The sequence below is a fragment of the Grus americana genome, chromosome 22, assembly GCF_028858705.1.
Source record: "Grus americana isolate bGruAme1 chromosome 22, bGruAme1.mat, whole genome shotgun sequence".
NCBI lineage: Eukaryota > Metazoa > Chordata > Aves > Gruiformes > Gruidae > Grus > Grus americana.
The window spans coordinates 4042952-4056219 of NC_072873.1; the positions used below are offsets into that span (position 1 = coordinate 4042952).

The 13268-nt window shown below is 60.8% G+C and overlaps 2 protein-coding genes across 2 annotated transcripts; both read left to right on the forward strand.

Moving 5' to 3' along the window:
- Positions 1-170: 170 nt before the first annotated feature.
- Positions 171-5289, forward strand: LOC129195634 (membrane primary amine oxidase-like). Its single transcript, XM_054801880.1, is given in 5 exon segments — positions 171-539; positions 541-1774; positions 3570-3855; positions 4061-4190; positions 4677-5289. Coding segments are annotated over 5 exon segments (2271 nt in total). The 5' UTR covers positions 171-203; the 3' UTR covers positions 4962-5289.
- Positions 5290-6465: 1176 nt separating this feature from the next.
- On the forward strand, positions 6466-10542 carry LOC129195472 (membrane primary amine oxidase-like). Its single transcript, XM_054801547.1, is given in 4 exon segments — positions 6466-8063; positions 8162-8447; positions 9226-9355; positions 9519-10542. Coding segments are annotated over 4 exon segments (2280 nt in total). The 5' UTR covers positions 6466-6502; the 3' UTR covers positions 9822-10542.
- Positions 10543-13268: the final 2726 nt, after the last annotated feature.

Sequence of the window (13268 nt, forward strand, 5' to 3'; positions counted from 1 at the left end):
GTTTGGGGAGGGAACAGGCTGAACTGGCCGGGACCGGTGATCTGCTCTCGGAGCCCCATGCACGCTCCAGGCTCCCTCCCCACCTTGCAAGTGACGCCTTTACGCCCACAGTTGGCAAATGAATTAAGAGACCGGTTTACAGGTGAGGGATGTATTCTGGATGCTGCAGTCAAACCCTGCGCGTTGTCTCTGCGCTCGGAAAGATGAACCCCAAACTTCCCTACGTTCTCCTGGTCGGGGCTGCAGTCGTAATCTTCGTTCTCTCCTGCATGCTGCTGAGCAGGGGCAGGCGATCGCCCAGCTGTGAATCCCAGCCCCACATCGTGGAGAAGACAGGCTCCACGAGCCAGAGCCTGGTCTTTGCCGATCTGACGCCCGAAGAGATGGCGCAAGTGGTGCGGTACCTGCGGGGAAACCTCGGGGTGCAGCTGGTTGACGCCTCGCGTGCAAAACCTTCCGACAACTGCATCGCCTCCGTCGACGTGCAGGTCCCCGCCAAGGCAGAGGTGCTGCGGTTCCTGGATGGCGGGGGGGCTCGCCCCCCCCCGGGAGGCGCTGGCTGTGCTGTACTTTGGGAACCAGCCAGACCCCAACGTCACCGAGTACGTGGTGGGTCCGCTGCCAACGCCGGTGTATCACCGGGACGTCACGGTGCAGAAGTACGGGGGGAAGGTGCCGTACCACCGCAGACCGATGCTGGGCAGTGAGTACAAGCAGGTGGGAGCGTTCTTAGAGATGATGGCGTTTGCTGCAGCCCCAACCTTCCTGAAAGAAGTGTTTGAATACGATGGCACCAACATGGCATTTCAGACCACAGCCCCTCACGGGTTCCAGTCTGGAGACCGTAAGTCCTGGTTCATCATGTTTCAGAACGTGAGCGGGTTCTTTGTGCACCCGGTGGGGCTGGAGGTGCTGGTGGACCACAGCAGCCTGGACATCTCCCGGTGGGCAGTGAGCAGGGTCTTCTACAACGGGCAGTACTACAGGGACATGGTTCAGTTAGAGAGCGCCTACGTGCAGGGTCGCATCAGCGTGGAGAAGGTGAGGAAGGTGCCGCAGGATGGGGACTTCTCGTCCATGAAGCCCCGAGCGCCTTCGGCCGCGCTGTTCCCTTTGCAGTACGAGCCCCAGGGTCCCCGCTACAGCGTCAGGAGCAACCATGTCCTCTTCCAGGCGTGGAGCTTTGCCTTTGGGATGAGCGTGAGCCGGGGCCTGCGCCTGTTTGACATCCGACACAAGGGGGAGAGGGTTGCCTACGAAATCAGCATCCAAGAAGCGTTGTCGGTGTATGGCTCCAACTGCCCTGGAGGGATGTCAACGCGGTACATGGATGGGAGCTTTGGCATCGGGCGCTACACCTCCCCCTTGGTGCGAGGGGTGGACTGCCCGTACTCGGCCACCTATGTCGACACACACTCTCTGTCTGAGACGCTGAGCCCCAGCAAGAAAAAGGCTTCCCTCTGCATCTTTGAGCAGAACCTGGGCTCCCCGCTCAGGCGCCACTACTCCAACTTGCAGTCGCTCTACTACGGGGGGCTGGTCAACTCCGCTCTGGTCGTTCGGTCCATTGCGACCGTGGGCAACCAGGACTACATCTGGGACTTCATCTTCTACCAGAACGGGGCCATCGAAGGCAAGGTCCAGGCGACGGGGTACACGAGCTCGTCCTTTCTCCACGGGGATGGTCTGAGATATGGCAATAGGGTTTGGGAGCACACGCTGGGCACGATACGCACCCATTCCATCAACTATAAAGTGGACTTGGACGTGGGAGGTAGGTCTGGTCTTGTCTGTCCTTTGTGCCCTTCCTGAGTACTTTTAGACTCCCAAAACTTGAAATTTTTTGTTCCTTACATGATTTTTTTCTTTCCGCGCGTGGGGTAGGATGGTGTGCTGACGCAGAGCTGCCTCCCTTCTGTTCTCAGAGCTGTGAGAAGCTGTTGTGGTGCAGGGAGAGGTTTCCGCTCTGTCCCCTGCAGTTACCCCCAGGTGCCGTGCAGAGCTGTGACCTCCTCGGCTGGGTAACGCCAGCACCGACGTGTGCCCAACCCCTGCCCCTAATGGGAAGGGGTCCTTCCCCTCCTGCCTGAGCAGAGCGACCCAGCCCCAACTCTTCCCCATTGGCCTTGACACCCCTGGGACTCTGCAGAATTCAGGATTTTTCCCTCTGTGCCCTGCCCCGGTTGATACTCGGAGCCGATCAAGCCGGTTTGTTGGGATGTGGCTTCCAGCTGGCATTCCTACTTCCTACAGCTTTGTCGAGCCGTTCCTACTGCTCGTGTGCAAGCGGGACGGGCAGCTGCCCTCTCCGTCGGGCTGCAGGCACAGCAGGCGGATGCTGGGCTGGTGGCCAGCTCTGAGCTCAGGGCTGTGCTGCGTTTTGCCAGGGGTACCAGGGAGCCTTTGCTCACAGCAGCAACGGGAGCATTGGCTGCAGTTTTCTAGGTCTTCCCCTACCATTTATGCCACAAATCTGTCCTCACGCTCCTGCTGAAATTGCATTTGCTGCGTGTGCCTGTCACCTATTAAAAATTTCTCAATTTCCTTTTAATTGGGAAACACAAATTTAAAGACTGTTCCGTGTGGGTTTAGTATGAGTTTTGTGTGCTTAGGTAAAAACGGGGGATTGCAAAACTGCAAGAATGGGGAAAAGGCAGATGAAATCAGAGTGTCACTGCTGTCACTGGAAGGGGAGTTTTGTTCACAGCAGAAAAGGGAAGAAAAGGAGCACAGCGGTGGTCACTGGGCATGGATCCTCTTCCATGGGGCTCTGGTGCTGACCTCAATGGCAGCCCAGGGGCTCAGGCCCAAGGTGCTGCTCCAACCTCCCAGGATGGCCAGACGTTCAGCTCTGAAATGGCCTTTACGCGAGCTGCAAACTCATATGGGGCCGAGGGGGGGTTACACCATGCACTCTGGCTGGGGCGGGCAGGAGGTGCTGAGCACCAGCCCCTCTGCCAGACCCATGCCGGCGCTGGCCCTCATGTACCCTCAGCCAGCTCTTTGCCGTCTTCTCCCCGGATTTATTTGCTCTTGTGCCCCTCCTGTTGCTCCGAGCCTCTGGCTCATGACTCTTGTTTGTGGAAAGACCTGAACTGTGCAGCGCTGCTCCAGTTCTGTGATGTGCAAATGTGCTCAGAGCCTGGGCCCTTCCTAGTGCTTTCCAGCTCACAGGATGCGTGCCGATGAGCACAAACGCAGTGCCGGGGCCGTCAGGCACTTGAATTAATTAGACTGTGCTTGCACTGGGAAGCAAACCTGTTCTTCTGCACTGGGACGAGGCTTTGCTCCTCTCCTGTCCCTCGCAGGGGGCAAGAGTCCCCGTGGATGGTGGTGTTGCCTGGGTCAGCCAAACGTGCAGTCATACAGCCATAGATAAATGTACACAAGTACGGTCGTGCTGCTGCGGAGCTACAGAGCAGAAACGGCTCTCGTGGGCAGGAGCTGGTGCTCGGAGCCTGGGGTGCGGGAAGGGAGGATGGGGAGAGCGAGCTGCGGCTGCAGTGATGTCCGTGGGGAGCAGGGGGCTGCGGGGACGCTCCTCAGTGACTTTGCTTTTTGTTTTGCAGGGGTGAAAAACTCCCTGGTGGCCCACGACATGGCGTTCGAGATGACACGGGCTCCCTGGAGCCCGGAGCAGCAGATAGAGCGGCCACGACTCACCAAGAAAGTCCTGGACACAGAGGACCAGGCTGCCTTCCGTCTCCAGTCAAAGATGCCCAGATACATCTACTTTGCAGCCAACAGCAAAAACAAGTGGGGCCACCAGCGTGGTTACAGGATCCAGATCACCAGTTTTGCGGGGGACCATGTCCCAGAAGCCAGCTCCATGGAGAGGGCCATCAGCTGGGCGAGGTCAGGCTGCTCTGACTGGGACGGCAGGTTCTTGGAGACACCCCCAGCCCCACCAGCTGGGGAGGCATCGCACGGATGTTCCTCGATGGGGAGGCACGGGGCAGATGCTCTCCTGGGCTGGGGTTACTCCGTAGTAGTAGGCTTGTGCTCTGCAGACTCTCTGGGGTGCAGGGAGAGGTTCCCCCATCTCTTTCCTTCTCCTCAGGTACCAGCTGGCCGTCACCCGGCGGAAGGAGGAGGAGCCCACCAGCACCAGCATCTACAACCAGAATGACCCCTGGACACCCACCGTCGCCTTTGCCAACTTCATCAACAACGAGACCATCACCAACGAGGTGGGCCAGGGACCCCGGGCTGGAGCTGTAGCACCCGAGTGACCCCGGCATTGCCCGCAGGACAGCGGGCTCAGCTGGGGGAGCAGCAGCCCTGGGGAGCGATGAAAGCGGGTTTGAGCTTTTCCGTGTATCTGCTTGGTGCTTTGGTCGGAGCGCATAGATCAGAGCAGGAGCTTGTTTCTCCCTATGGAGAAATGCTGGCAAAACGTCAGGAAAATCTCTGTGAGGCCAGGGCTTGGCCGCAGGGATCGGGGTGAGGGCCCTTCTGCTGGGTGGACATCTGTGGCTGTGGCGGCAGGCAGGCTTTTGGAGAAGGGAGGGGATCTTTCCCAGGAGGGGGGGAGCTCAGCACGTGGGGATGCAGCCGGGCTGGTGCCCGTGGAGGTCCCCTCCTGCTCTCCTGTGACTTCCCCATGGTCCCTGCGCAGATTTCGGTCGCTCCAGGCTTCTGAAATAACCGTGGTCTTGTGGCTCCTCCCTGCCTAGGACCTGGTTGCCTGGATAACCACTGGTTTCCTTCACATCCCGCACTCTGAGGATATTCCCAACACTGTGACGGTGGGAAACTCGGTCGGCTTTCTCCTGAGACCCTACAACTACTATGACCTGGACCCTTCCATATACTCACACGATGGCGTATTTTTCACCAGCGAGCAGGACTTCACGGCGTGTGACATCAACCCTATCGCATGCTTGCCCAAAACTGCCTCTTGTTTGCCAAACTTCCCCCCGTTCACCTATGACGGTTTCCAAAATATGAGCAGGCTTTAACGCCACAGGACAGTGTTAGGAGACACAGTCTGAGGCACCAGGTTGACTGTTCTGTCTCAGATTTTCTTTTTTTTTTTTTTTTTCAGTGAAGTTGTCTCAATTTCCATTTGTGCAGTGACTTCACTTTTTATCATTGCTTTTAAAATAGTGCTCGTTAAAAGGGAAGCATAATCTTCCTGGCATGATGCCAGATGGGGGTCTGCGTTATCTCTGTTAATTGCTGAATTTGAGTCTGTTGCAGGAGGAAGGCGAGGAGAAAAGCCTGTTCCTCTGCTGTAGAAGCAAGCTCTGTGTAGTGCCTATCTCGGGTTAAAAAAAAAAAAACGAAAATTATTCTGGCTCAGTGCTCTCTCAAGTGTCTCGTTCTTATGACTTAGAGCAGCGTCTGCTGGGGGCGTGATGCTGGGTCTGCACCGTGTTTCCTGCATCCACAAACCATCCCAGCGGCGAGGCTCCGGGTGCCTGTCCGGGCACAGGGATGGTCCAGCCGGGGGGCAGGAGGGACGGGCTGGGGCGTCCTGGGGCTCTGGGGGGGAGGACTGAGGCGGGCGCTGGTACGGAGCTCTGTGGGTGCTCGGGGTGAGGCTGGGGACAAAGCCAGGATGCACCAAGCTGCAGCTCTGGGTGAAGGCGAGAGGAACGGAGGGGACTATTGCAGGGAAGGGTCTTACCGTCCCTGTGTCAGGACCAGCCCCATGGGTCCCTCTGTGCGAACCAGCTGAACATCAGCCCCGTGGGGAGTGCGTGGGCCAGCTCTGCCCATCGCAGCCCGACGCTGACCGGGTTCACGCGAGACCCCTCCTCCCAGCTTGGGTCAGGGCACGGTGCTTGGGCCGCTGCCCATTTGCCAGGATGCTTGGTGGGCTCTGGAGCCCTTGTCCCCCTCCTCGCAGTCCCATTGACGCCAGGACGTAGCCCAGGACCAGGAGGCACCTTTGGAGGGGTAATGAGCAGCTGTCCCCTCCCTCCTGGCTGCAGGATGGGTGCCTTCCCATGCATGGGGTCGTCGGCAGCAGCGTGCGATGCTGCCATGTCTCTGCACAGGCTGTAGAGATGTTGCTGGCAGGATGGGGCCACAGTGCTGTGCTCAACAGTGCTCTGTGCAGAGGAGCATCGTCCTTGCAGTCTCTGCTGCCTGCCTGGCTGTTTGCATCTGCAGGGTCAAGAGGAGGAGGTGCAGGCAGATGCATTTATTTTCCCCAAGTGACCAGATCTGTCCTCTCTAAGGTCTGCAGCGTAGCACGTGGCACAAGAGTGGAAGGACAAATGCAAAAGCATGAAGTTTATTTAAAATTATGACCCTCTGGGGGAAGCAGAGCAAATTTGCCTTTTATGGTTCCCAGCAAATCCTGGGCATGTCTGAGAACATCCCTCCATTGCGCCCTCCCTGCAAACTCCTCTGGGCTATTCCCTGTTGAGAAAACAAGGGAAAAACCAAACCCAACCAAACCCAGCCCCTTCTGTCGGTGGGTTGCTGGGAGTATTCTGCAGCTGGAAACCCACCCTGCCAGAATGCGGGAGCTCTCAGTGCCTCAGCAGACATGAACGTGAAAACCGTGCTCATCCTCCTCGTTCTGGCTTTAGCCACGATATTTGCTTTAGTCTGTGTGTTGCTGACCAGAGCAAGGACCCCCAGCGCCTGCCAGCACCAGCCCCTGGAGCAGGAGGACACCGATGACGGCCAGAGCCTGGTCTTTGCCGATCTGACGCCCGAAGAGATGGCGCAAGTGGTGCGGTACCTGCGGGGAAACCTCGGGGTGCAGCTGGTTGACGCCTCGCGTGCAAAACCTTCCGACAACTGCATCGCCTCCGTCGACGTGCAGGTCCCCGCCAAGGCAGAGGTGCTGCGGTTCCTGGATGGCGGGGGGGCTTGCCCCCCCCGGGAGGCGCTGGCTGTGCTGTACTTTGGGAACCAGCCAGACCCCAACGTCACCGAGTACGTGGTGGGTCCGCTGCCAACGCCGGTGTATCACCGGGACGTCACGGTGCAGAAGTACAGGGGGAAGGTGCCGTACCACCGCAGACCCGTTACCGGCAAGGAGTACGTGGATATCTATGCCTTCATCCAGCGGGAGCTGAGAAAGGCACCGCGCTTCCTCGCTGCGTGCTGTGAGTCCGACGGGACCGACCTGGCCATCCTCACAACGGCCCCACGGGGCTTCAAGTCTGGTGACCGTGCGACCTGGTTTGTCCTCTTCCACAACGTGGCCGGCACCGGCTACTATCTCTCGCTGGTGGGGCTGGAGGTGCTGGTGGAGCACGGGGACCTCCACGTCTCCCGCTGGCAGCTGCGCCAAGTCTTCTACAATGGCCGGTACTTTGTCAGCGTGGGGGATCTAGAGAGCGCGTTTATGGCTGACGTGCTGGAGGTTGTCAGGATGGAGAAGCCCCAGGCTGAAGTGGTGCTGGGCTCGATGAGACCTCCTGGCTCCCCGGGGCCGCTGCAGTATGAGCCCTAGGGTCCTCGGTACAGCATCAGGGACAACTGCGTCACCTTCCAGGGCTGGAGCATCGCCTTTGGCATGAACCCCAACTCCGGCCCGCGCCTCTTCGACATCAGGTACCGCGGGGAGAGGATTGTCTACGAGCTGAGTCTCCAGGAAGCCTTAGCCCTGTACGGCTCCAACTGCCCCGGGGGCATGTCGACCCGCTACCTCGACGGGAGCTTTGGCATCGGCAGGTTTGCCTACGAGCTTGTCCGGGGCCTTGACTGCCCCTACACGGCGACCTATGTGGACCGGCACTACCTGGTGGAGTCAGACACCCCCAAAACCAACCAAAACTTGCTCTGCATTTTCGAGCACGATGCTGCCGTCCCTCTGCGGCGCCACTTCTCTGACTCGCAGTCCTTGTACTATGGCGGGCTGCAGAAAAACACGCTGGTCATCCGTGCCATCTCTACTCTCATCAACTATGACTACATCTGGGACTTTATGTTCCATGGCAGCGGGGCCATGGAGGTCCGGGTGCATGCCACCGGCTACATCAGCTCCTCCTTCTTCCACGGCCAAGGCACCAACTACGGCAACAAGGTTGGGCCCCACACGCTGGGGACAATGCACCTCCACCACATCCACTACAAGGTGGACCTGGATGTCGCTGGTAGGTCTGGGCACCTTTGTGCATGGCTGCGGTTCAGTGCGGGCTGCAGCTCTGCCCGGGGTGCGGAGCTTGAGAGGGTTTTGCCTTCTGCTTCACAGGGCAGCTGAACTCCCTGGAGACCCAGGACATGGGATACGAGCTCGTGAAAGACCCCTGGAGCATGCAGAACACCATCGAGCGGCCGTACCTCCGCAGGAAGAAGCTGGAGAGGGAGGATGAGGCAGCGTTCCCGCTCAACACCCCCATGCCCCGCTACCTCTCCTTTGCCAGCCCCAAGCCCAACAAGTGGGGGCATCCGCGCAGCTACCGCGTCCAGATCACCAGCTTCGCCGGGGAGCACCTGCCCACCAGCAGCTCCATGGAGAGGTCCATCAGCTGGGGCAGGTGGGTGCCAGGGCTGGGGCATGTGTGGCCCCCAGCCCCTCTTCTCCCACCCTGTCTCTGCATCCCTGGCCGCTCCTGCCTCCCGGCGCAGGGGGGGCTGCTGCCTCCCAGCAAGCCTGTGCCTGCCGGGAAGGGTTAAACAGCGACCATGAATATTTTTTGGCTCTGAAAAATCCCTTGAAAAGTTGCTCAATGACATCTGTTCATAGTAGTTCACAGGCAGGAATCTGACCCCAGATAAGATTAATTTAGAGCAATCACATGTGTTTTTTCCTTGTGAAGACAACCAGGCTGTAGGACAAACTCCCAGGGGAAGCACTAGCATACCCAGGTCTTGACATCTTCACGTGAGGACAGAATGTCTTCTGGAAAATGCTTGGGATAGACAGAGAACCGGCTCACTGCCAGGGTGAAATTTAACAGCTTGTGTTCTGGGGGAGGCTGTAGGAGTTAAAAATGACTGTGGCTGAAGTGAGTGTGTTGGGCAGTGGGCAGCAGCGTCTGCGCCTGGACGCATTCGTGTTTCCCGGCTGTGCTGGAGCAGCCACGGGCAGCGAGCGATCCCCCACCAACCTGAAGGTGCCGGGGCCGCTGCCTGTCACTGCCACGCTTGTCCCTGCCAGCCCTTTCCCTCCCTGACTCAGGACAGACCAGGTCCCCCCGCACGTGCCAAGGATGCATCCAGCCCCAGTTTGCTGGCGTGTCCCCAGGCGGTGACGCCGCAGTCGCCCTGCCCCGTGCTGGCACGGACGAGCCCCTCTGCTCCCCGTGCCGGCAGGTACCAGCTGGCCGTCACCCGGCGGAAGGAGGAGGAGCCCACCAGCACCAGCATCTACAACCAGAACGACCCCTGGACACCCACCGTTGCCTTCGCCGACTTCATCGACAACGAGACCATCACCAACAAGGTGAGCTGGTGACCCTGGGTGGAGGGGAGCTGAGCACCACAGGTGCTGCCCTGGCTCCTGCCCCAGCCAGAGGTTTCGCCCGTCCCATGGCCAAACCGGGCGGCTGCTGGGCTGGGAGGGTCCCGCTCAGCCTGACAGGGTGCCTGGCTCCCCTCTTGCCCAGGACCTGGTCGCTTGGATTTCCGTGGGGTTCCTGCACGTCCCCCATGCTGAAGATGTTCCCAACACGGTGACCGTGGGGAACGGCGTCGGCTTTTTCCTGAGGCCCTACAACTACTTCGATGAGGACCCCTCCATGGACTCGCCCGACAGCGTCTACTTCAGCGGTGAGCAGGACGCCGGGGCGTGCGGGGCCAACCCCCTCGCCTGCCTGCCCCCCGCCGCTGCCTGTGTCCCCCACCTGCCCCCCTTCCGCTATGGGGGGTTCCTCAACCTCAGCCTGGCTCCGCCGCCCGGTGGGCTCTGACAGGGATGGGGCCACCGCTGCCCCCGTCCCCAACGGTGCGGGCGGTCCGTGTCTGGCTGTCGGGCGCGTCCTTGGAGGGGCTCTGCCGCCGCACCAGGACCTGCCCTCCCCATCCCTGGGATGTCGCGTGCTTAGGGTCAGGTTTTCGGAGGAGCTCAGCTCTCATTTCGGCACCACGATGCTGCCAAGGGTGGACTCAAAACCCCTGAAAAAAAGCCCCTAGGGACTGATTTTTGGAGACTGCATCCAGGAGGCCACTCAAAGGACTTGTGGGGTGCCCACGGCTGCTCTCCTGCTCTGGGACTGGGGCTCCTGCCGCCTCACCGAGGTAGGTCGGTGCATGCAGGGCAATGGTGTCAGCCAGGGCTGGGCACTACACAAAGCCGCATCTCCCCTCGGAGCCGTGGACCATGCCAAGGTTTTGCCCAAGGTGGTGGGAATGGGCAGTGTGGTGGCTGCTGCGGCCCGGCCACAGCCCAGGGGAGTTGGGCTGCAGGGAGCCGGCAGCTTCAGGATGCCTGAAACGTCCACCCCGGCCCCACAGCTGCCGGGCCTGGGTGATGCTGAGCTCTGGCTGCTGCAGTGGTGCCAAATTTTGGGGATGGGGACAGGGACAATGTGCTGGGCTGCACCGGGAGCACACTGCAGGATGGGCACTGCCTGGGCTGAGCTGCCCCATGTCCTCCCTCTCCAATAAATGGCCACTCTGGTGCTTTTTCTGACCAAACTTTTGCATAGCTCATGGCTGCTGCTGCTGCCGCTCCTGTGGCTGGTGGCCAGAGGCCCCGGCACTGCTGACGCTGCGGGTGCTGGTGCCCTGTAATGGACAGTCCTGGCTCAGCCCTGTGGCGCTTGTGGGGGTCCAAGGGCCGTGGGGCTGGTACAGTGCCCGGCACGGCTGCGTGAGCGTGCACTGGCCGTGCTCTTGGACCCCAGGTGCTGGCAGGAGGCTCCAGCCAGGGAATATGGGACAAACAAGGGAGTTAATGTGTAACGGCTGTTCCGAGCCACATTAATCAGTTCTGGCCTTGGCTGCTGCCCAGCACGCTCAGCCCCTGCCGGCGTGGGGACCCTTGCTCCTGTGCTCCTGGCTGCGTGCACAGCCCTGGGCTGTGGGATCCCTCCGGAGCCCATCCCCGCTGCGCTGGGCCGGGCTGGGGACACTGAGGGGCTCCATGAGGGTGGTTCAGTTCCAGCCCCATGGCCTGGCCGTGGCATGCGGCTGCAGGTGCCAAGCGCTGACCAGTGTGTCCCTGGGGGCATGGTGGGCATCCATCCCCTCTGAGCCCTTGCTGTGGGAACTGGGTCTGCCCAGGACCACGCTGTGATGGGCTCAAGAAGCCCTTGCAGCAGCAGCGCATCCCCCCAGGAGCTGGCTCGGCTTGCGGCAGCGCAGGGAAGGGATGTTGGGCAGGAGCGGGCAGCTCGGGGGTCCTGGCTGAGTGCGAGGCTGCTGCGGTCCCTGGGTGCCTGGGGGTGACAGCGGGGGCCGTGCCCCAGAGGCACCTCCCAGGGCTCAGGGAGAGCAGGACCTTTCCCCCCGGCAAGGGGAAGGTCGCAGCCGGCCGGCTCCCTGCTTGCCGCTGTGTGCCCATGTGTTTGCGAGCGCTGCCTGGACTCTGCCCACGTGCTGACGCAGGTGAGATCAGACGCGCTCCCGTGCTGGCAGTGACCTGGCTCGCTGCCCGGCCCCAGACCTTGCAAGCAGGCTGGGAACTTTCTGGATGAAACATTGGCACCGCGTGCGGCACATTACGTTACAGCATCCGCGTGCGCTGCGCCGCCCGTAGCTGCATCCGGTGCCTTGGGAATCGTGGGGACACCGTGTCCCAAAGCCAGCCGCTGCCGCTCCAGGCACACAGCTCCTGGGCTGCCAGCTGATCTCGGGCTCGTTGCGCACAGACCTCAGTGCGGAAATAAAGCACCCTCAGCCTGGCCCCGTTCCTTCCCCTGGGAAAGCCACTCCAGGCAGTTGGCAAACCACGTCCCTGGCCAGCGGTGCTGCCAGCGCGGCTGCCTGGTGCAGGGGACGAGCTGGAGCTTGGCACTGCGCTCCCAGAGCCAGCCACCAAACCTGCCAGGATGCAAAACCCCGCGATGCCCAGGAGGTCAGCAGCCCCTGCCGCCCCAGCCTGCCCCGGTGCCTGCAGGGCCGGGGATTTACCCAAAGTGCTGGGCAAGGAGCCGGAAACCTCCATTGCGTGGACCCCGGCAGCTCCGGCACAGACTTGCCCTGCGGCACGTGCAGCCTGGCCACCGCGCAGGGGATGCTGGCCCACGCCACTCCGCCGGCAGCACAGTTCTACCAGCAGCGTTTTGTGCTCGCTCCCGTGCTGTGCCGGCCTCTGCTGAGCTGGGAGGGAGGAGGTGGCTGCTCCCGTCCCGTTTCCTGGCCTCTCCCTGCTGTGGCCCCAATTTTCCTGCAGTGACTTTTTCCAAGGGGCCTGGAGCATGCTAGTCCCCATCCCCCAACACCTTTTGCCCCCATTTTCTCCTGTGAAATCTCTCAGGGAGAATTTATTGCTGACTGTTTAAAAATATTTTTGATATGAAAGCCAAGTCTGTCACATTCCTTCACGTTGGCCAAAGCCGCTCTCGGTTGAGGACCCTGGAACGAGCTGTTGGGGAATTTGTTTTGCAAGAGTAATTTTATTTATGTGCAAACTTCTGCTTTGTTGGGGGTTTTTTTTTGGTAGGTAGGGAGATCAGTCCGGCGGCTGGGATGCCTGGGTCCATCTTCCCCGGGCGCAGCAAGGCTGGGCTGGGAGGGACAGGGACGAGCAGCCCTGCACAGCGACACGCCTGCGGCCGGGGCTGATCCTGCGGTGTTTGCACCACTTCTTCTCCTTCACGTCCATTTCCCATTCGCTGATGGCAGCTGGGAAATTACTGCTCAGCAGGACCAGCGTGACCTCCCCACTGCGGTGCTGCCTCCCCCCACGCACAGCCCCGGCCCCGCTCCCCAGCACGGCAAGGCTGCTCCGGCCACGCTCCGTCCCTGGGGCCGGGGTTGGATCAGGCCAGCCTGGGCCAAGGATCCTGAGCGCAGGGTCAGGCTTTGGCTGTGCCCACGTTTCCCCTTGCCTGGGAAGGTCAGCCCCGGTGTGAAGCGAGGGTGCCGGGAGGGATCCCGGCTGCCGCTGCCCGTGGGGCAGCTCCTGGGGGCGGAGGACAGGCTGCCCACAGACCCTGCCGTGGCTCATCAGATCTGCCCCAGCAGCCCCAGCCCTGCACAGTGAAATGTGAGGAGGATGGAGGCAGATCTCTAATAACCCAACAACCCTCAGAGCACAGGCGTTTGCAAACACAATCCCTCCTCCTCTGCCCGGCAGCTCCAAGAGGAGTCCGTGCCTGTATTCCAGGGAGGAAGGTTTGCTGTGGTTTTGCCTTCTAGACCCCCCGTGGCTCCCCGGGGTTCGTGCAGACAAGGGGCAGGATGCTGCCCGT